Source organism: Cetorhinus maximus, chromosome 2 (assembly GCF_964194155.1).
Source record: "Cetorhinus maximus chromosome 2, sCetMax3.hap1.1, whole genome shotgun sequence".
NCBI classification, from domain to species: Eukaryota; Metazoa; Chordata; class Chondrichthyes; order Lamniformes; family Cetorhinidae; genus Cetorhinus; species Cetorhinus maximus.
The window spans coordinates 9732182-9754568 of NC_135880.1; the positions used below are offsets into that span (position 1 = coordinate 9732182).

A 22387-nucleotide genomic window follows, 5' to 3' on the forward strand; every position below is an offset into this window, starting at 1 on the left:
ATCATTAAAAATATTGTGAATAACTGGGGTCCCAGCACCGATCCCTGCGGTACCCCACTAGTCACTGCCTGCCATTTGGAAAAATGGTCGTTTATTCCTACTCTGTTTCCTGTCTGCCAACCAGTTTTCTATCCATCTCAACACACAACCCCCAATCCCATGCGCTTTAATTTTACACGCCAATCTCTTATGTGGGACTTTGTCAAAAGCCTTCTGAAAGTCCAAAACAACCACATTCACTGGCTCCCCCTCATCAACTCTACTAGTTACATCCTCGAAAAATTTCAGTAGATTTGTCTAGCATGATTTCCCTTTCATAAATCCATGCTGACTCTGTCCGATTCTGCCACTGTTATCCACGTTTATTTTTATTTTTTAATCTACTTATTTTTATTTACTTCTATTCATTTATTCATTTTTTTTATCCCCTTTTATCCCACTTTCTATCCTTTATCTCCACCACTAGCCCCTCCCCCGACCCCACCCTCAAAAGGGCCATCTGTTACTTGCTCCATGCTGTTCTTTCACAGAGTGCTTACCCTTGTTCTGCTCTTATCACATTCTGCTTTCTTACCTTAATGCCACTAGCAACACATTTAAGCCCATACCACTACCATTAACACTCCTTTTGTCCTTTTGTTCATGACATCTTTATCAATCTCTCCTTTGCCCCCATCCAGCTTCACCTGCTCCACCCCCGCTTAAACAGTATAAATTTCATCACATTTCTACTTCTCTTTAATTCTGAAGGGTCATACGGACTCGAAACGTTAACTCTGTTTCTCTCTCCACAGATGCTGTTAGGCCTAAGTTTTTCCAGCTTTTACTGTTTTTGCTGCCATATAAGAGATTGGGTCAACTAGCCTGTGTTCACTGGAGCTTAGAGGAACATATAAAATTTTGACAGGGCTGGACAAACTGGATGCAGGGATGATGTTTCCTTGGCTGAGAGGTCTAGAACATGGGGTCACAGTCTCAGAATATGGGATAGGCCATTTATGACTGAGATGAGGAGATATTTTTTCACTCAGAGGTTGGTGAACCTGTGGAGACCAAATCACTGAATATATTTAAGGACAACATAGATATCTATAGACTAAAGGGATCAAGGGGTATGGGGAGAGAGCAGGAGTAAGGCGTTGAGATAGATGATCAGCTATGATCATAGTGAATGGCAGAGCAGGCTTGAAGGGCTGAACGGCCTATGTATGCTTCTATTTTCTATGTTTCTGTTTCCTATAATCATAGGTGATTTTAATCTACATACAGATTGGATGAATCAGATTGGCAAAGGTAGCCTGGATGATGAGTTCATACTGTGTTTTTTGGGACAATTTCTTAGAGCAGCACGTTCTGGAGCCAACCAGAGAACAGGCTATACTAGATCTAGTATTGTGCAATGAGTTAGGGTTAATTAATATCCTCATCATGAAGGCGCCCCTAGGGAGCAGTGATGATAATACTTCACATTCAGTTTGAGGGAGACAGGAGTGGATCTAAGACTAGTATTTAAAACTTAAATAAGGGCAATTATCAGAACATGAAGGCAGAGCTGGCTGAAGTGAACTGGGAAATTAGGTTAAGGGATAGGTCAGTAGAGATGCAGTGGCAGACATTTAAGGAGATATTTCAGAATGCCCAGAAAAGATACATTCCAGTGAGAAAGAAAAACTCTAAGGGAAGGATGCACCATCGGTGGCTAACTAAGGAAGTTAAAGATACGAACAAATTGAAAGAGAAAGGACTTTTTTTTGTTATTCATTCATAGTATGTGGGCCTCACTGGCTAGACCAGCATTTATTACCGATCCCAAATTGTACTTAAGGTGGTGATGAGATGCCTTCTTGAACTGAAACAGTCCAAATAATAATTCTGCAAAGATGAGTGGCAGTTAGGAAGATTGGACAGAATATAAAGAACAGTAAAGAATGACTGAAAGATTAATCAGGAGTGGGAAATTAGAATACAAGAGAAGGCTAGAAATATAAAAACAGAGTAAATGTTTCTACAGGTATTTAAAAAGGAAACAAAGTAGTGAGCGTTGGTGAGTGTGCCTAGGGAATTAATAATGGAAAATAAGGAAATGGCAGATGAATTGAAGAGAGGATATAAATAACATTCCAGAAATAATTGTGAATCAGAAGGTGAAACAATTACAATTACCAGAGGGTACTAAGGAAATTATTAGAACAAGTCCCCAGGGCCTTCAAAGTAGTGGCTGCTGGGTTAGTAGATGCATTGGTTTTAATTTTTCAAAATTCCCTATATCCTGGAAAGCTCTTATCAGATTGGAAAGCGGCAGCTGTGACTGGTCCACTTAAGAGAGGAGGGAGACAGAAAGCAGGAAACTACAGGCCGGTTAGCTTATCATCTGTTCTACAGAAATTGCTGTTATCTATTAAGGAGGTTATTGCCGGGCATGCAGAAAATCTCAATGCAATCAAGCAGAGTCAACATGGTTTTGTGCAAGGGAAATCATGTTTAACTAATTTATTGGAGCTCTTTGAGGACCTGACAAGCAACATGAATAAAGGGGAACCTGTGGATGTGCTGTACTTAGACTTCCAGAAGGCATTTGACAAGGTGCCACATCAACGATTGCTGTGCAAAATAAGAGCTCATGCTGTAGGAGTAATATATTAGCATGGATAGAGGATTAGTTAACCAACAGGAAACATATTAGCATGGAGAGGGGATTAGTTAGCTAACAGGAAACCAAGAGTGGGCATAAATGAATTGCTGGTATCTATTATTAAGAAGGTTATAGATGAGACAGGTATGAAAATGATTTGTTAAGAGGCGAGAGTGACTGCCCTTCACATTAAGGCCGCATTTGACCGACTGTGGCATCAAGGAGCTCTAGCAAAACTGGAGTCAATGGGAATCAGAGGAAAAAAACTCTCTGCTAGTTGGAGTCATACCTAGCACAAAGGAAGGTGGTTGTTGTTGGAGGTCAGTCATTTCAGCTCCAGGACATAACTGGAGGTTCCTCGGAGTAGTGTCCTTGGCACAATTATCTTCAGCTGCTTCATCAGTGAACTTCCTTCCATCATAAGGTCAGAAGTGGGGAGGTTCGCTGATGATTGCACAATGTTCTGCACAATGTTCAGCACCATTCGCGAATCCTCAGATACTGAAGCTGTCCAAGTCCAAATGCAGCCAGCCCTGGACAATATCCAGGCATGAGCTGACAAGTGGCAAGCAACATCCACGCCACACAAGTACCAGGCAATGACCATCTCCAACAAGAGAGAATCCAACCATCCCCCCTTGATGTTCAATGGCATGACCATCATTGAATCCCCCACTGTCAACATCCTGGGGGTTACCATTGGCCAGAAACTGTACTGGACCAGCCATATAAAATACTGTGGCTACAAGAGCAAGTCAGAGGGTAGGAATAGTGCGATGAGTGAGTCATCTACTGACTCCCCAAAGCCTGTTCACCATCTACAAGGCACAAGTCAGGAGTGTGATGGGATACTCTCCACTTGTCTGGTTCAGTGCAGCTCCCACAACACACAAGCTCGACACTGTCCAGGACAAAGCAGCCTGCTTGATTGGCACTACATTCACAAAAATTCACTCCCTCCATCACCGACACACAGTAGCAGCAATGTGTACCATCTACAGGATGGCCTGCAGGAATTCACAAGGCTCCTTCGACAACACCTTGTAAACCCACGACTACTACCATCTAGAAGGACAAGGGCAGCCAATAGATGGGAACACCACCACCTGGAAGTTCACCTCCAAGTCACTCACCATCCGGACAAGAAAATATATCATCGTTCCTTCACTGTCGCTGGGTCAAAATCCTGGAACTCCTTTCCTAACAGCACTGTGGGTGTACCTACAGCACATGAACTGCAGCAGTTCAAGGGGTCAGCTCACCACCAGCTTCTCAAGGGCAACTAGGGATGGGTAATAAATGTTCGCCCAGCCAGTGAAGCCCACACCTAAAAAAAAGGTTAAGGTGTGTGAGCAAAAATTTGGCAGATGGAGTATAATATGGGAAAGTGTGAAACTATACATTTTGATAGGAAGACTAGGAAAGCAGCATATACTTTAAATGGAGAGAGTTTGTAGAATTCTGAGGTACAGAGGGATTTGGGTGTCCTGGTAAATGAATCAAATTTGATATGAAGGTACAGCAAATAATTAGAAAGGTAAATGGAATGTTGCCATTTATTGCAAGGGAAATGGAATATAAAAGTAGGGATGTTTTGCTACAGTTATACAGGATGTTGGCGAGTCCACATCTACAGTACTGTGCACAGTTTTGGTCTCCTTATTTAAACAAGGATAGAAATGCGTTATCAGTTCAGAGGAAGTTCACTCGGCTCATACCTGGGATGGGGATTATCTTATGAGGAAAGGTCGGACAGGCTGGGTCTGGATACATTGGGGTTTATGACCATGAGAGGTGATCTTATTGAAGCATGCAAGATCCTGGGGGGACTTGGCAGGGTGGATGCTGAAAGGATGTCTCCCCTTGTGGAATAGACTAGAACTAGGGGACAGAGTTTAAAAATAAGATGTCTCCTATTTGGAGATAAGAAATTTTTTCTCTCAGAGTGTCGTGAATCTTTGGAACACTTCCCTAGAGAGCAGTGGAGGCATTGCAGCAACTCACCAATGCTCCTTAGACAGCACCTTTCAAACCCACAACTACTATCATCTAGAAGGACAAGGGCATCAGACACATGGGAACACCACCAGTTGGAAGCTCCCCTCCAAGCCATTTATCATCCTGACTTGGAAACATATCGCTATTCCTTCACTGTCGCTGGGTCAAAATCCTGGAACTCCCTTCCGAACAGCACTGTGGGTGTACTTACACCACAAGGATTGCAGCAGTTCAAGAAGGTAGCTCACCACCACCTTCTCAAGGGCAATAAATGCTGGTCTAGCCAGCAACGGCCACATCCCTTGAAAGAATGAAAAGATCGTTAAATCCACATTATCAGCGAGCTCGGTGCGTGCAACTGTAGCTAGTTCAGCACATGCAGGGAGATTGAGAAGCTGAACTGTGTTACATTCTGTAATGTATTAAGTGTAGTTGAAGCAAATTTTAGCTATGGAACTTAAGGCAAGGATAAAATTCCTGCCCAACAAGGTTAGCATTGTAAAATGATGTTAATGCTACTTTAGATTTAAAGCTCATTACATAAGTACCTCATCATTTCATTTGTGATCTGCGCTATAACTACGCAATCATGTTTTTGTAGAACTGGAAATGCTAGTAACTTGGTCTTCATTTTCACAGTCTAAGGTGAAGGACGTTGTTCGTTAACATGGCAAGAAGATGGGGCATTAGTGGAGGCGGTTGCTCAGAGCTACCAAACTTTTTTGTCAAGTTGAAAGTTGCACTTTTGTTTATCCCATATATGATAGCATAGTGGTTATGTCACTGAACCAGTCATCCACAGACTGATAATCCAGAGAATTAAGAGTTCAAATCCCACTGTGGCAAATTAAATTCAGTTTTTAAAAAAATCTGGAAATAAAAATACGTAAAATGTGACCATGAGGCTAATATAAAAGCATTAAATGCTGGAAATACTCAGCAAGTCTGGCAGTATCTGTAGAGAGAGAAACAAGGCTAACATTTCAGGTGAAGGACCTTGCTTCAGAACCATGAAGTAACCATGAAACTGTCATTTAAAAAAAAAGAACTGGTTTATTAATATTTGTTCAGGAAGGAAACGTGCTGCCCTGTCCAGGCCTCGTCTGTATGCAATCCAAGAGATATATTTCCAAGTCAGGATGGTGTGTGGCCTGAAGGGGAACTTCCAGATGGTGGTGCTCCAAAGCATCTGCTGCCCTTGTCCTTCTAGGTGGTAGAGGTCGTGGGTTTGGAAGGTGCTAAAGGAGACTTGGTGAGTTGCTGCAGTGCATCTTGTAGGTGGTACACAGCTGCCACTGTGCATCGGTGGTAGAGGGAGTGCCAATCAAGTGGGCTGCTTTGTCCTGGATGGTGGCAAGTTTCGTCAATGTTGTTGGAGCTGCACTCATCTAGGCAAGTGCAGAGTATTCCAATACACTCCTGATTGGATTGTCTCTTGTTGTAGCTCGTCATTGCCTGGCACTTGTGGCATGAATGTTACTTTCCACTTGTCAGCACAAGCCTGAATGTTTTCCAGTCTTGCTGCATGGCAGGGCAGGAAGGCAGTGGGGGAGCAGCATTGGGTGGCTTGATTAGATGAAATGTACACAGGTTAGATTCATACTATATTCTTTGGAAACTTAAACATGCAAAACGGTTGGCTTCCTGGTGTGGGTCTCATTTCAGAACTTCACTGTATCTTCTAAGTATTTTTGATTCATTCCTGTGATGAGTTCGTTGCTGGAAAAGACAGCATTTGTGGCCCATCCTTAACTATCCATGAGAAGGTGATGATGAGCTGCCTTTTTAAACCACAGTAGTCTACCTGATGTAGGTGCTGCAAGGAAGCAAATTTTAGATTTTTACCCAGTGATGTTGAAGGAGCAGCGATATAGTTCCAAGTCAGGATGGCGTGTGGCTTGGAGGGAACTTGCAGGTGGTGTTCCCATGCATCTTGTCCTTCTAGTTAGTAGGAGGTGGTTGCAGGTCTGAAAGATGCTGTCAAAGGAGCCTTGGTGAGTTGTTGCAGTTATTATGATGTGGCATGTGATGTATGCCAGGCAGACCAAATCCGCAAGGGAAACGTGACCATGCTATCACAACGGTTTTGCAATTGCTATTTATTACAAGATTTGGGCACTGAATTCAGAAGTAATGAGTCCAATAACACCTTTAGAGACTTTAAAAACTAAATTAAAACATGAACAAAAGAAAAGGTTTCAAGCACATCCATAAGATTACTGTTACTTAACATTATAACAAATCCCAAAATTCCTAATTAAACTGACTCCCAATTACATACCCAATTTAAGGCAACAGTCCAAAATAGATTTTAAATTTAAATACCAAGCCAGCAAATTTACCACAGCACCCACTCAGTGGAATTTCAAAAGCTTTTCTCCAACTTTAGTTTCCGGACACAGCAGACTTCTGCTAATCTGACTGGAGGCTTCCCCAAGGTCGTTTCACACACTCCTGTTAGATCTTACATGGCCCCCAACATAGCCTTTCATTGCTCTTTATATATGCTTCTCTCTCTTTAATCTGTAAATTCTATTGTTCTATGTCTTTGGAAATATATTTTTCCCCATAATATAAACATTTTTCACGCTGCCAGTATGGACAGTGCCTTTTGGGAAAAATAATCATAACCTTGCCCTATTTATCTTGTTGTTAGTTGTAAACATCCTCTCATCCCTTAGAAACCCAAACAGCTCCTTCACTTATCTACAAATGCAAATTTCCTTCACATCCTACATGCTAAGACCTCATCCATATCTACTCATTAGCACTTCAAATGCCTTTTACTCCTAACTTCTTTTGATAATTTGCAGCCCATCTGGCTAATTAATCACACAGGCAGAACCATTTACACCCACTCCATAAGCCTACTTTACAATAAACCACAAATAGGGTTATTAGTTAGAGGTTATTGCAGAAAATAAAAGCCTGTGATGTAGGGGGTAACATATTGGCATGGATAGAAGATTGGCTAGCTAACAGGAAGCAGGGGGTTGGCATAAATGGGTCTTTTTCTGGTTTGCAGGGTGTGACAAGTAGTGTGCCATAAGGATCAGTGCTGGGGCCTCAACTTTTTACAATTTATATAAATGACGAGGATGAAGGGACCGAAGGAATGGTTGCTAAATTTGCTGATGAAACAAAGATAGTAGGAAAATAAGTTGTGAAGAGGATGTAAGGAGACCACAAAGTGACATATATAGGTTAAGTGAGTGGGCAAAGATCTGGCAAATGGAGTATACTATGGGCAGATATGAAATCTTTCATTTTGACAGGAAGAATGAAAAAGGAGCTTATTATCTAAATGGTGAGAGATTGCTCTGAGATTCAGAGGATCTGGGTGTCCTGGTGCATGAATCACAAAAGGTTAGTATGCAGGTACAGCAGGTAATTGGGAAAGCTAATGGAATGTTAGCATTTATTGAGAGAGGAATTGATTACAAAAGTCGGAAGGTTATGCTTCAGTTGTACAGGGCATTGATGAGACCACATCTGGAATATTGCTGTACTAGTCTCCTTATTTAAAGAAAGATGCAAGCAGTTCAGAGAAGGTTTACTAGACTAATACCAGGAATGGGCAGGTTGTTTTATGGGTTAAGGCTGGACAGGTTAGGCTTGTATCCACTGGAATTTAGAAGAGTAAGAGGTGACTTAATTGAAGCCTTTAAGATCCTGAGGGGTCTTGGCAGGATGAACGTGGGGAGGATGTTTCCTCTTGTGGGAGAATCTAGAACTAGGGGTCACTGTTTAAAAATAAGGGCTCTCCCATTTAAGATAGAGATGAGGAGGACTTTTTTCTCTAAGGGTTGAGAGTCTTTGGAACTCTTCCTCAAAAGGCTGTGGAAGCAGAGGCTTTAAATATTTTTAAGGCAGAGCTAGATAGATTCCTGATTAACAAGGGGCTGAAAGGTCATTGAGGGTAGGCAGGAATGTGGGGTTGAGGTTACATTCAAATCAGCAGGAATATGGTGTTGAGATAGAGGATCAGCCATGATCATATTGAATGGCAGAGCAGGCTTGAGGGGCCGAGTGACCTACTCCTGCTCCTAATTCATATGTTCATATAATATAAAAATTATAGTTTTGTGACACAGTCCATATTGTATATATTACACACTGCTGCTCTGTGGTGCATGAGGTGCCGACCAAGTGGGCTGCTTTGTCCTAGATGTCGAGCTTCTTCAGTGTTGTTGGAACTGTATTTATCCAAGCATTCCTGCCTTATGTCTTGTGGACAGTAAGCTTTACGGAGTCAGGAGATGAGTTTTTGCTACAGAACTTTCCCAGCTTTTTACCTGCGCTTTTTTGGCAGCCTTCCATTTCGAGAGATGGTGGTTTGCACCTTGGTGGTCAACTGTGTTAAACATTGCCTGATGTGGCTCAGGAGTCCCAATCTGGAAACTCAGTGTCTGCACATTTGATGTAGATGAAGACAGCAGGTTGAGAAGGTACAGGATTCATAGGCCTCTGTTTTCTCTGGGCCCTGTTCTTGTAGCAACAGCATTTATATGGTACTGTCCAGTTAAGTTTTTGATTAATGGAAACTCCAGGATGTTGATGGTGGGGGATTCAGCGCTGGTAATGTTGTTGAGTTTACAGTCACTTCTGCATTTGTGGACACCCAAAACCAGTTTACAGTCCCAAAAATAGTATAAATGCAGCATGAAGTACTGGCCTTTAGAACTAGAGTTACACAATGAAAACACACACACTGATTTTTAAAATCAAGTATTTTTTTTGATGTTGAGTTACATTAGTCATTACAACTGAAGATCACTGTGACAAAATGTGCACAGGTTACATTTGCAAAGGCAAATGCACTTGGTTGAAACAATATCTGAAGTTACTCTGACCTTTTGCAATTTTCTTCAATGAAGTCATTTGCATGTTGTTCTATAACCATGTTAGGACATCTTACATGATTAAGCTTTGAAATGCATTGCCAGAATACTTTGCCAGTAGAATAGAAACTGACTTCTGTCCATTATGTTCTATCAATCCAAGTGAATTATTCAGCCTCACATTAAAATCCTTAAGGAACAAGAGTGCTCTATCAAACTGCTACTGTAATAGGATACACAGAAACCCTTAAAGGGCTCCAAATGCTCCCTACCTGTTTTTGGGGACATTGGCATAACAAGTTGCATTTATAAAGATTTAACACCTTAGGAACCTTCACAGAAGTGTAATCAAACAAAAATGGACTCCAAGCCAAAGGAGGATATTAACATGTGTGACCTAAGGCTTGGTCAAAGAGTGCACTTTTAAAGAGGGTCTTAGAGGAGGTGAGAGATGGAGAGGCTTAGAATTCCAGAGAATAGGGTCTAGACAGCTGAAGCTGTGGCTGCCAATGGTGCCAGGAAGGGAATTGCACATTGTTATGGTCCTTGACCAGACCCCAAGTTGATGATTAGATCCAGTTAGGGACCAATAGCGTTTTTTGTTTGAAGTAGACAAAATTTGAGATTGAAGACACTTGCTCAGTGAAGAGAGCCAGAAGATTCCACAGGTTTTGAACAAACAAGAATAAACTTTATAAGGTCAGAATGATAAAATAATTTACATGATCTGTCTTGCACTCTAACATACAGGGTAAGTATGAGGAACATGAGAATTAACAAGGAAACTGCGGTCAAACACACCACTGCACAATACATGCCAAATGCAACCAAACCAGATTTAATGAATTTCTCCAGAAGCCACCCACGCATCAGTAAACACTGAACCAACTCTGAAGAATCATACAGACTTGAAACATTAACTCTGTTTCTTTCTCCACAGATGCTGCCAGGCCTGAGTTTTTCCAGCAGTTTCTGTTTTTATTTCGAATTTCCAGCAGCCGCAGTATTTAGCTTTTCGCCGAGTCAACCAATCTCACTGAAACTTCGACTTTCTCACGAGGATTTCCAATTTTCACCTTCAAAGATCTTGCCTTGGAATTCTTTCCAAAACTCACTCCAACTTGGACAGCTTCAGTAGCAGCCCACCTCACGGGGTCTCAATCTCACCTTTTGAGATTCCGTTCCCCTGCTCCAAAGGGGTCTTTGGCTCAACGGCCTGCAGCACAGAGTCACCAATCTCCTGCTGCCTGCTTGTCTCTTCGGGGCTTCTCCTGAACCCTGTTAAATTGTCAGACTCAGGTGGAACCAACTATAGGCACCTCCAGAGTTTCAACCGCGTCTCCTGAGATTCCATTGCCCTGGATTCCCGAGTGTACACACAAACAGCAAATTACAGGCACAACTTCAGATCTTCGGCCGCGCTGAACAGAATGCTTCTGCTCCAAAGGCACACCTTTGCCAGTGGCCCTCTTCAATTATCCAGGCTTCTCATGAGCCCTCTTTACTAAAAGTCTGCTCCCACGAGCCTCTCTCTCTAATTTGGAGCCTGTTTCTCTGTTCTTTTCTTTTTTCTGAACTTAAACCGGACCCGTTTCCGTCCCTTATCTGGGACTTCCTTTTGGGCCTCTCCCTGTCCTCCTCCCTTGTTCCCGACCTGGTACACTACCTGGCTCTGGCGCTCTGCACCCACTCACCTGACTCAGGTTTTCACCCCCTTTATTTTTTATGCACAGGCACACAGGGCCTGTCCTGGGCCTGAAGAACAAAAAGATGTAGAACTGCACATGTGCAGCCTACGCCCAGCCTGCACATGCGCAGGAAGTCTGAAGACTGTCAGGACTTGGGAGTTCCTGACCTCCTAGCTTAAGATTAAGGCAAGCTGGGTTTCATAATAAGCACAAGAGACACAAGAGTTAGAGTTCAGAGAATTACAGACAGTTATAGATTGGGACAGTGAGCCAATTAATGTGTTTGAACACAAAAATTTTAAAACTGAGACTTTGGGGAACTCAGAACTCATGGAGATAAGTGGGTTCATGAGTGATGGGTGAATGGATTGGTGCACTATAGGCAAGAGCAGAGCAGAAACAGGTGGTCTTTGTGATAAAGTTATGAGGTTGGAAACAGCTCAAGATCAAAGAAGACACCTATTAAAGAACAAAGAAAAGTACAGCACAGGAACAGGCCCTTCGGCCCTCCAAGCCTGCACCGATCATATTGCCCATCAACTAAAACATTTTGCACTTCTGGGGGTCCGTATCCATATAAAGCTAAGAAATTTAGGAGGAGAACATGAAAACCTTTGGAAACAGAGGTTTGAAAGACTGTAGACTCTGGTGCCAGAGTTAGTGATTCTAACAGACCACACCAACATTTAAGATTGGGCCATTCAGATGGCTGATGGAAAAGGGAATGAAGGAATAAGGGAATAGAGCAGACACATGGGATTAGGATAATCAACAATATGGATTGTTTGAGCTGAAACGCCTGCCAATAAGTTCCAAACTGCTGGATAATAACCAAGTACAGATATTTTGGAACAAATCTTCAGTGAAATCAGGAATACAGTGTTGCCCACTCTCCTCTAATCCCAAGACCACACAAGAGACTTGGCTACAATTAATAATGCCGTATCCAGCACTGTGTAAAAGAACAGTGACAAGGAGATGGACATTCCGAACTACCTAGTCAAGAATTGCCCTGGCACTTGTCCCATTTCCTATCAAATTGAGGGAAGTGCAAGTGAAGCACTGCTTCACTTGAAAGGAGTGTTTGGGCCCTTGGATGGTGAGGAGGGGAGAAGTAAAGGGGCAGGTGTTGCACCTTCTGCGATTGCATGGGAGAGTGCCGTGCAAGGGGGCTGTGGTGTTGGGGGTGATGGAAGAGTGGACCAGGGTGCCCCGGAGGGAACAGTCCCTACAGAATGCCAATGGGGGGGGGGGGGGCGGGGGTGAAGGGAAGATGTGTTTCTGTGTTTCTCTATTTGGTCTACTGCATTTGATGCTCCCAATGCGGTCTCCTCTACATTGGAGACAACAAACGCAGACTGGGTGACTGCTTTGCGGAACACCTACGGTCTGTCCGCAAGCATGACCCAGACCTACCTGTCGCTTGCCATTTCAACACACTCCTGCTTTAATGCCCGTCCTTGGCCTGTTCCAGTGAAACTCAATGCAAACTGGAGGAACAGCACCTCATCTACCGATTAGGCACTTTACAGCCTTCCGGACTTAAACATTGAGTTCAACAACTTCAGTCCATGAACTCTCCTCCTCCATCCTCACCCTTTTTTGATCCCCCTTTTTCCATATTCATTTTTATTTTTTAATTTTTATTTATTTTTTCCACTTATTTTTAGAATTTGTTTCCATTTTTATTCATCGTTTTATCCCCAGCTTTCAGCATATTTTCGATCTTTTTTCCCACCACCATACCCTCCCCCTACTAGGGCCATGTATCACTTGTTCATGTTGTTCTTTCCAGAATGCTTACCCTGGTCTGGCTATTTTCACATTCTGCTTCTACTCTAAATGTCACCATTAGTCCCTCCTTTAACCAGTGCCAGCAACATTAACATCCCTTTGACCTTTTGTTTATGACATCGTTTGCAATCTCTCCTTGCCTCCACCTATCAGTGGCCTTCTATCCAGCTTCACCTGTTCCACCCCCCTTAAACAGTATATATTTCACCACATTTCTACTTCCCTTTAGCTCTGAAGAGGAGTCGTATGGACTCAAAACGTCAACGGTCTTTCTCTCCACAGATGCTGTCAGACCTGCTGAGTTTTTCCAGCATTTATTATTTTCATTTTTTGTTTTTGTTTCAGATTTCCAGCATCCGCAGTATTTTGCCTTGATCCTTTACCAACCTCACTAAAAACACACAGATTGGCCATTCCTTTATTTGCTGATTGTTGTACCTGGCTGCTCAAGAGTTTGGCTGCTGCTGTACTTGCCCACAAAAATGTGGCTAGATTTCTGGACTAATTCATTCGATGTTCCTGAGGTCACGTTAAGGCATAGGGGAGAATTTTCTTCCCGTGAGGGGGAGGTTGTGCGGGAGCAGGCACGGGCGTGCGCGCAGCTGATCGCCGCTCGCGATCGGGTGGGCGCCACCATTTTAAGTGGGCGGGCCAATAAGGCCCACCCAGCGTGACACGCGCCCAGAAGCACTGAGCGCTACCTGTGCGGGTGGGAGGGGTTGTCTGAAAGAGCGCAGAAATCTCCCTGAGGCACAGAGCTGTCTCAGGGAGATTAGTTTAAGTTTTAATAATTTTAATAAAAGGGAAAAAATTTTTTAGGACATTTCCCCTCATGTGAAACCGTCACATGAGCTGGGAATATCTATGAATTCTATGAAAACATTTTTCAAACCTTTAAAAACCTTCATGAAACCTCATCCCGCCCTTGGATGAGGTTCCATGAAAAATGTGATGGCCGCCTGGGCTCTTCGCCTGCCCACCAACCTTAAGGTTGGACGAGCAGCTCAGTTTATTGTTTTAATTGATAGTTAACTGGCCTTAATAGGCCTTTGACAGTTCAGCAGGCATGCAGCCGACTCAGGCGCGCGCCCGTCGAACTAAGAATCTGAATGATGCGCGGTGACGCCAGGACATCACACCCGATGTCACCGCGCGTCATTTTACACCTCGGCGAGCGGGTCCCGCCCACCGAGCCAAAGATTCTGTCCATGATGTAAAATCAAAGTTTCTAGCTTGATTTATCCATTTTCCTCTGGTGTCGAGTCCATTTACCTGCTTCAAACACTTGTGCACTCTTGTTAGACCTATCCTTAGGAATTCCTTCTCTAGAATAAATTCCATAACTTAGATGCCCAACCCAACAAAGACTGGGAGGCTCAATACACCTCTTAAGATACTCCTTACCCTAGTCCTTCATCAGATCACTACAAAACATTTAATCTTGTTCATGACATTTCAATGCTATTGATGTGTTAAATCTTGCATAAGGCATTCAAGTACTCAAACATTATTGTAATAGTGAATCATAGAATCGTTACAGCACAGCCCCCTTCAAGGACTTAGCACTGCAAATTTTTTCCCCTCAAGAACTTATTCCATTCAGAAAGCCACAATTGAATTTGTCTTTAGCACCCTTTCAGGCAGTGCATTCTGAATCATAACCCTTTACGGAGTGACAAAGTTATTTCTCGTGTTGCCTTTGCTTCTTTTTGACAATCACCTGAAATCTTTGTCCTCTGGATCTCACACCCTTCTGCCAATGGGATCGGTTTTGATCTACCCTTCACGATTTTGAACAACTCTTACTTGATAGAGTTGTAAGAGGTTCGAAAGAGAACCAGCCCAGCTTCTCCAATCTATCTACATACCTAAAGTCCCGACAATGTGGTGTCGACTTTTGTTTTTACAATTTATATTTTTGCTTGCGCTCCCATCCATTCTAAATGTTGTAACTACTATTGCTCAGTTCCAAAAGTTAAAGAAATTTTTTTTAAAAGTTGGATATAGGAAGCACACCGCCCCTTCACAAGTTTTCCAAGCAGTCAATGAAGGGTATAAATTTTAAAAAGTATTAGTTAAAAGCCACATGCTTATCAAGCTTAGCTTTCACAGAACATGAGCAATTTTCCCATCATGGACCCTACTTGATTTATTTTATCTCAGTGGCGATACGAACTGCAAACCAATCTGAATGGGAATCTCTGAAGTCATTTAACAAATCTCCAGCATATCAAGCAAGATAACCTTGACCACAGTCCCAAAAGTTCAAGAACAGGGTTTCACGGAGTGTTTGATTATCCATGTCTTTGTTTCTGTAGTTGAGAGTTTACATTCATAAAATGACACTTCATAAAATTTTACATTACACAGGAACACACTAAGGGAGAAGTAGAAGTACCTTGATGTATTGAGTTCTCAATGTTGTTGAGCTTGCATTGTGAGTGAAGCAAACTTACAGACAAAGCAATTTATTTCTGGTCTCAGTGTGCAAGTTGGGAAAGATAATAACACGTACTACTGACACTGTTAAATTGCACTTTTTTTCTTAAGCTATGGGAGTATTCCTTGAACACATTTACCTAGCATATTTTTTTAACAAAACATTGAGCTACATTATCAACACAGAAATAACTTCCATGAAGTAATAGCATTTATGTTCATCTGAAATACCCCTCTATTTTAGAGGAGGTGTTAACTCATTTCATTTGGAACTTGTCAATAGCTTTTGCTTGCAATCTATTCCATACGCTCCATTAATCTGTATGGAAAGTGGGAAAGAATCTATTCCATACACTAGCATTTCTGCGCTCACTCATTTTATAATTGCATCCTTTAGTTTTGAACTCGCAGTTTGTTAAATAACCTGCTCGTCCATTGTTCGATTCTTTATGCATGAGGCTAGAATCATGATCCCTCAAATGCTTTCCTCCAATTAAGATATACCGTGATCATTAGCTCACAAATACGTAATGCATTCATCAGAAAATCCTCTCTTTCTCTGTTATCTTAGCAAAAGCTATAGTTCAAAATAAAACTGGTTACTGCCTCCTGTAAAATATCCGGCTGGGAAATTTCAATCTAGGGTGTTAAATGATTGAACATAATTACCACACTATAATAATTGCAACAAAATACCAGTTTTTAACGGCCAAATGCTTCAATGTATTCTAATCCTTCCTCAGGCCCAGACTGGATATTTTCAACAAATAATAGGTAAATAATTTCATTTAATTTTAAACTTAAAATACAATTGCACTGTGTAAAAATAAAACAGCATAGTCAGGGAAAAAGTGTATATTTTCAAATCCCACCTTTCAACTGTTTCACAGAACAGAACAATGACCTCTTGCTGTACGTAATATTCTTTAGGAGATTTCACAGGTACCATCGCAGAGACATAACTGAAAGACGAGCCAAAATAATCAGAGCATGTTTCACTTTAAGCCACAGAGAAAAAAAATGTAAAATCATACATGACAGTGGTTATGATATTGTATTTCCTTTTTACACCCATCACTGTTAAATTCACTTACAGTGTGCAACTTAACCTTTTAATCAAGGCCAAATCCAAAAGTAAGGCAGTTTGCTGCTGCAGATGCATTAGAAGGTAGGCCAACTAACTAAGGGATAGCCATCAGCCTTTGGAGCCTTAGGTTTACTTGGCAGCTGAGGGAGCTTTCATAAAACAGAAACAGAACACTTGGCCAAGCAAAGATTTGTGGCCTTGCTTCCCTCCCCAGGGTGAATAGGGAGACACTATGGTTGCTACCAATGCCTAGTTACAACTAGGTTTAGGTTCTCTTCTATAAATGACACTTGTAAATCACAGGCACCCAAGGGACTTCAGGTGTCCATATTTGCAGTGTCTTCATTTTCAAGATGGTCATTGCATTGAAACTCCCCCAAGCCATGATTTCAATGCTAGATTCCTGACTCCTTCCCCTCCAACTGGCAGTTCACAGCTTTTCTGTAATTAAGATATTTTACCCAGAATCCACTGTAACAGAAAAATCCCTATATCGCTCGAGAGAGCTGTCAAAGCATTCGATCTCAGAAGAGATCAAAGGGTTTCTTTGCTGTTGTAGATATTGGATAAAGTCAGGATCTAAGTATTATTTTACACACACTACCATTTCACACTTACTTGCACGCTGGTGTAAACGACTTGGTGAATTGAAGGCTGTCCATAGTTTGCAATTTGAGTGTCCCTGGTTTTGGAGGCGGGGGTAGTATGCATCTGTTATAATGCAGGTTATTTGAGACTGTTAGTTGCATGTTTTTGCAGTTGCCCATTTTTTGGGTATGTTTTTCTGTATAGGTTTCACTGCACTTACATACCCATTTGGTTTAACTTCAGTTGACTAGATTGTTGTCAAAATCTGACAGTTTTGACAATTTAATCCCATGACAAAGTTAAGTAAAGGATCCTTTCAATTCTGACTTTACTAATCTATAAATCATACTACTTAAAAGATGTTTTGGAGGACAGAAAAGAGAAACCACTGCAATTTTATAAATACCACATACGGAATGTCACCTAAATCAGCCAAGCACATAACTGATACAAATCCAATCAAACCACAACTTCTCAAGTTCTCAAATTAGCAGCCAACGGCTGACCTTCAGATTTAAGTTGACTTTTTATAAATACGATAATTGGATTCATTGATGATTTGGTGTAGTTTACAGATCGGCTGTTAAAAATCAAACAACTGGGTTCCCCAATGAACTTAACCACTGAGAGCATTGAGCCATTTCGATCAGGACAGTTGCAGATACATTTCATTTTAGTCAGGGAAGTTAGCAAAGCAACCCTAGGCAGAAAGGTGGAGTGGGGGGAGAAGTAGGAGTTGGAAGGAAATAAGCCAGTGTTTTTGCTTCCGATTCCTACCTTGCGTTCTTTCCAAAAAAAAATGCATCCATATGGCAGCATCAGTCTCCACTTGTGATGTCCTCACTGATAAAATAGCATATCAGCATTCACTACAAAGTCTTGCAAATGGCTAATGGTCCTTCCATGAATCTCAGACACTTACAGCACAGCAGGAAGCTAACGTGTTTGTGCCAGGTCTTCGTAGAACCATCTGTGTTCTATTCTCTCCCCTGAGCCCTGCATCTTTCTCTGCTTCAAATATTTATCTGCTTTTCAAATAGAACTAAACGCCCTGCATTTCATGCTGCCCCAGTCATTTACATAATGACATTTCATTTAACTTTTCATCAGTAGTCATGTAAAATTGTTGACTTTTTCTAACTGTTTGAGGAAATAGCATTTTTTCCATCAAATTTCTCTAGAATACCCCTCATCATTCATTAGTCCAGTAGAAATATCTCCAGTATCTCATCTCCCATTGTAACTATCATTTCCCAGCATTAGAATCATCCTGATGGATCTATGCTGCATGTGCTCTATGACTTTGATGCTCTTTCTATATTAGGGCACCCAAATGCTTTCAGAATTTTATCTCTGCACTCTTATTCCTTTGTTTCTTTTGTGATCACAAAATGCTTTAACTTTCACGTAACTCAGTTTCAGGGGATCATGTATTTGAACACACAAGTCACTATTCAGAGAAACACTTTAGCACTTTGCTCTCAAAATGCATTACCCCCATTCTTCTCCACAAGAAATTGCATCCACCATCTTTCATATGTCTTGCCATTTCCTTAGCCTGTCCTAAGCTCCCTAAAATTTCTTGCACCCTTTGCCAAGCCCTCATTTTTATCTTACCTGTAAATTTCAAAATAATGTCCAAGTCTGAACTATCTGCAGGCACAGAATGAAAACATACCCAGCACTGATTCCCAAGGTATACCACTTCCAATCTAAGCAACATCACTGGCCAATCTTTTCTTTTCCACCTGTTACAATTAGTTTATTTACCAATTACCTGAAATTTTATAAAAGGACCCTGCTGAATACCTAAATAGCCTGCGTTTTTGCTTTATCCATTCATATCTTTTCTTATTAAAAAAATTGTTAAATCCATCAAACATGACTTGCCTTACAACTACCGCACCTCATCTCATGGTTGACGTCAGAAAATTAGAATGGGGCAAGTGGGGTGGAAGGGTGGGGGAAAAGAGAAGGGGGGTGGTGAAGAGGAAGATATATTTTGTTCGGAAGGTACAGCAGCTCACACAGAAATTAGCACATGCAACTCTGATAAAAAGGTGCATTTGTGAAAATTGTGTTACCATAGTTCAAATTCTGCAAACAAGCCATCAAATTGTTTGAGGGACTCCTTCATTTTGTCAGTATAGACATTCAAGTCTCTGAGGCACTGGTCACGGATAACATTTCGTACTTCTTCTAGGCTGCGGGTTAAGTCTTTGGCCAAAGGTCGCATCGCCATGCTCTCTATTTCACGATTCATGATAATTGAACCAGCAGCTAAACACTGGATTTAGAAGAAATGAACATTAAGGCACTTTATAGAACAATGAGCACAAATATTACACTCATCTTAAATAAAAATTCACGAATGACTATTGTTTCTGTCATTGTACTACATACTGCACAGAGTCTTCAAGTCTATTTCTCTTCCTAACCAGAAACCTGAATCAGATCACAACCATACTGGGATTGATAGGTTAATCACTTTAAAATATTTTTACAGATCAATTTGGAAAATGAAATTGAGAAATTGATAACATGCTCTGTGTTCTAAAACGATACTTCACTAATTCAAGCCAATATTACTATAAGGAATGGGTGGGAGGCGAGGTGGGGGAAGGAGAAAAATGGAAGGCAAATTTACTCTTATATTTCGAGGCCAGAGGTATTATCTTGATTGGAGGACTATTTCATTAAGTTAAGTATTCAGGGAGGTGGAGGATTCAGTTATCATGGTCCATGTAGGAACTAACGGCATGACAGAATATGATTCCTAGCTCTGCCTGAGTGATTGAAGAGTTAGGATCCATATTAACACAGAACAAAGGCAATCATCTCTGGATTGATATCTGAGCCATGTGCCAATTGGCATAGGGGGTCAAGCACATAATTAAAGAATTCAACACATGGTTCAAAGAGTGGTGTTGGAAGAAGGGGTTTTGATTCATGGAGCACTGGCACAGGCACTCAGGAAACAGGGAGCTGGAGCACTGGGGTGGGCTCCACTTAAACCAGGCTGGAACCAGTGTCATGGCAAACCGTATAACGAGGATTGTAGATAGAGCTTTAAGTTGGTAGAAGTGGGGAGGCGGAGGGTGTGGGGGGTTGGAGGGAGAGGTGAATTTGGCTGAAGGGAGATTTAGAAAACCAAGGAGAAAAGTTGGGGCAACAGAATAGCGCAGCGATGCAGGTGCACACAAGCGGAGGGGGACAGGAAAGGACAAAGAGTTTAACAGTAATTGTGCAGTAAGGCGCATGCAGAGAATAGTAGTTAAAAAAATGAAATTAAAGGCTGTTTGATTGAATATACAAACCACCCACATTAAACTGGTTGAATGGCACTAAGAGAGATAAATGGTTCATATCTACAGAGACATGGTTACATGGTGACCGCGGTGGGAAAAAAAAAATCCAGGGTATACATTTTGAGCAGACGGACAAAATGGCAAAGGAAGCGAGGTAGTCCTAACAGTAAAGGATGACATAAGGACATTAGTGAGGCAAGATCTTGGCTTAGGAGATCATGAAGTAGAATCAGAATTAGGAATAGAAAGGGATAGAAAAGCAGATGGAAGTAGTTTATAGGCACCTCCCCACAGTAGTTATGCCATTGGATAGAGCATTAAACAAGAAATTATCAAGAGCATCCAACAAAGCCAATGCAGTGATTGTGGGGGACTTTAATCTTCATATAGACTGGGACAATCAAAGAGTGATCCAGATAAGTTTCATGACAGTTTTCTGGAGCAGTACATTGTGGAATCAACTAGGGATAAAGCTATTTTAGACATAGTATTGTGTAATAATTCAGGGTTAATTAGTAATCTCATAGCAAAGATCCACTGAGAAATACTGGTCGTAACACAATTGAATACATTTTTAAATTTACAGTTAAATTGAATTTACAATTGTTATGTTTGAAAGCAAAATACTCCAAATCACAAACAAGAGTTGTAAACGAAGTCAATTACCCAGGAATGAGGGAAGAACTGGCTAAGGTTAAATAGACCAAAACGCAGGGCTGTAAATAAACATTTACAATGGGAAACATTTAACGAAACAATTCAAAATGTTCAACAAAAGTACATTACATTGAAAAATAAAAACTCAGCAAGAACGATGCATCTGTGGCTCACTCGTAAGTGAAGGGTAGAATCAGATTAAAAGGAGCAGTTTATAATATTGCAAAGAATATAGCAAGTCTGAGGATTAGGAGTGTTCTAAAAACCAAAAGGACCACCAAAAGGTTGATAAGAAGGGATAAAAATAGAATGACAGTAACTAGCCAGGAATATAAAACAGATTGAGAGTACTTTTGCAGGTGTATAAGAGAGTATTTAAAGTAAACATTGGTCCCTTAGAAGCAGACACAGGAAATTATGGGGAATGGGGAAATAGCAGAGACATTGAACAAATAATTTGTGCCTATTTCACAATCGAGGATGCAAGATGCATACCAGGAATAGAGGGCTTGGTGCTAAAAAGGAGAGAGAAAATTAAGGTAATTAATTATCAGAAAAAAAGTATTGGAGAAAGTCCAGGGTCTAAAATCAGGCAAATCCCTAGTACCTGGTGGCCTACATTCTGGGGTTCCACAAGAGTTAGCTGCAGAGATGGAAGATGTGGTGACTATGATTTTCCAAAATTCAAATAATCTTTTGGTAGTACAGAACTTGAGTATTGCTGAAAAAAAGAGATATTTTGTCGAAACTTTTCATCTTGCACTCAGGACAATTTGTAAGAATACCAAATTTACAGGGAACAACAATTTATACAGTATGAGAAGAGAGAGTGCTGATTGGTTGGCAAGTGGACTGTGGTAGAGGTGTTGCCATGGAGAATGCACCAGTTGGTGACTGACAGTTAACTGCTAAGCATTGTTTGAAATTTAAACCAGGCAGCTTGACTCTAGTCAAGGTATTGCCCAGAGGAATGTACCAGCAACTTGTGCCTGTCTTAGCTAATGCATGTACATGTTCTTTCTGTCTGCAAAGAACAGGGCTCCATGTATTAATATGTGCAGCTTCCAGTACATGCAAATGTGCCACACTGCATGCCCAACTGACGATCTTAAATTGGTTATCAATATAATTCTTAGCACATTGAGGATCATTTAGCAAATGTTGTCCAATCACGGAGCCATATCAAATGTTGGACATTGTGTTTTGAGTTTTGCAAGCATGGGCTGGTGTGTTAGGACAACATTTGCTAAATAATCCTCAGTATGCTAAGAATTATGCTGACAACCAATTTAAGATGGTCAGTCAGGCTTGCAATGTGGCACATTTGCATGTACTGGAAGCTACATATATTAATA

The 22387-nt window shown here is 41.3% G+C and overlaps 1 protein-coding gene across 3 annotated transcripts in view; it reads right to left on the reverse strand.

Annotated features, from left to right (window-relative positions):
• Window positions 1-22387, reverse strand: part of zfyve28 (zinc finger, FYVE domain containing 28) — a 264825-nt gene that overhangs the window by 119432 nt on the left and 123006 nt on the right. For all 3 annotated transcript variants that reach the window (XM_078560667.1, XM_078560661.1, XM_078560677.1), the window contains exons 4-5: window positions 19152-19354; window positions 16265-16354 (exon numbers count right to left, since the gene is read on the reverse strand). In XM_078560667.1, coding sequence (XP_078416793.1) covers window positions 16265-16354; window positions 19152-19354 — 293 coding nt within the window. The remainder of the gene's footprint in view (window positions 1-16264; window positions 16355-19151; window positions 19355-22387) is intronic.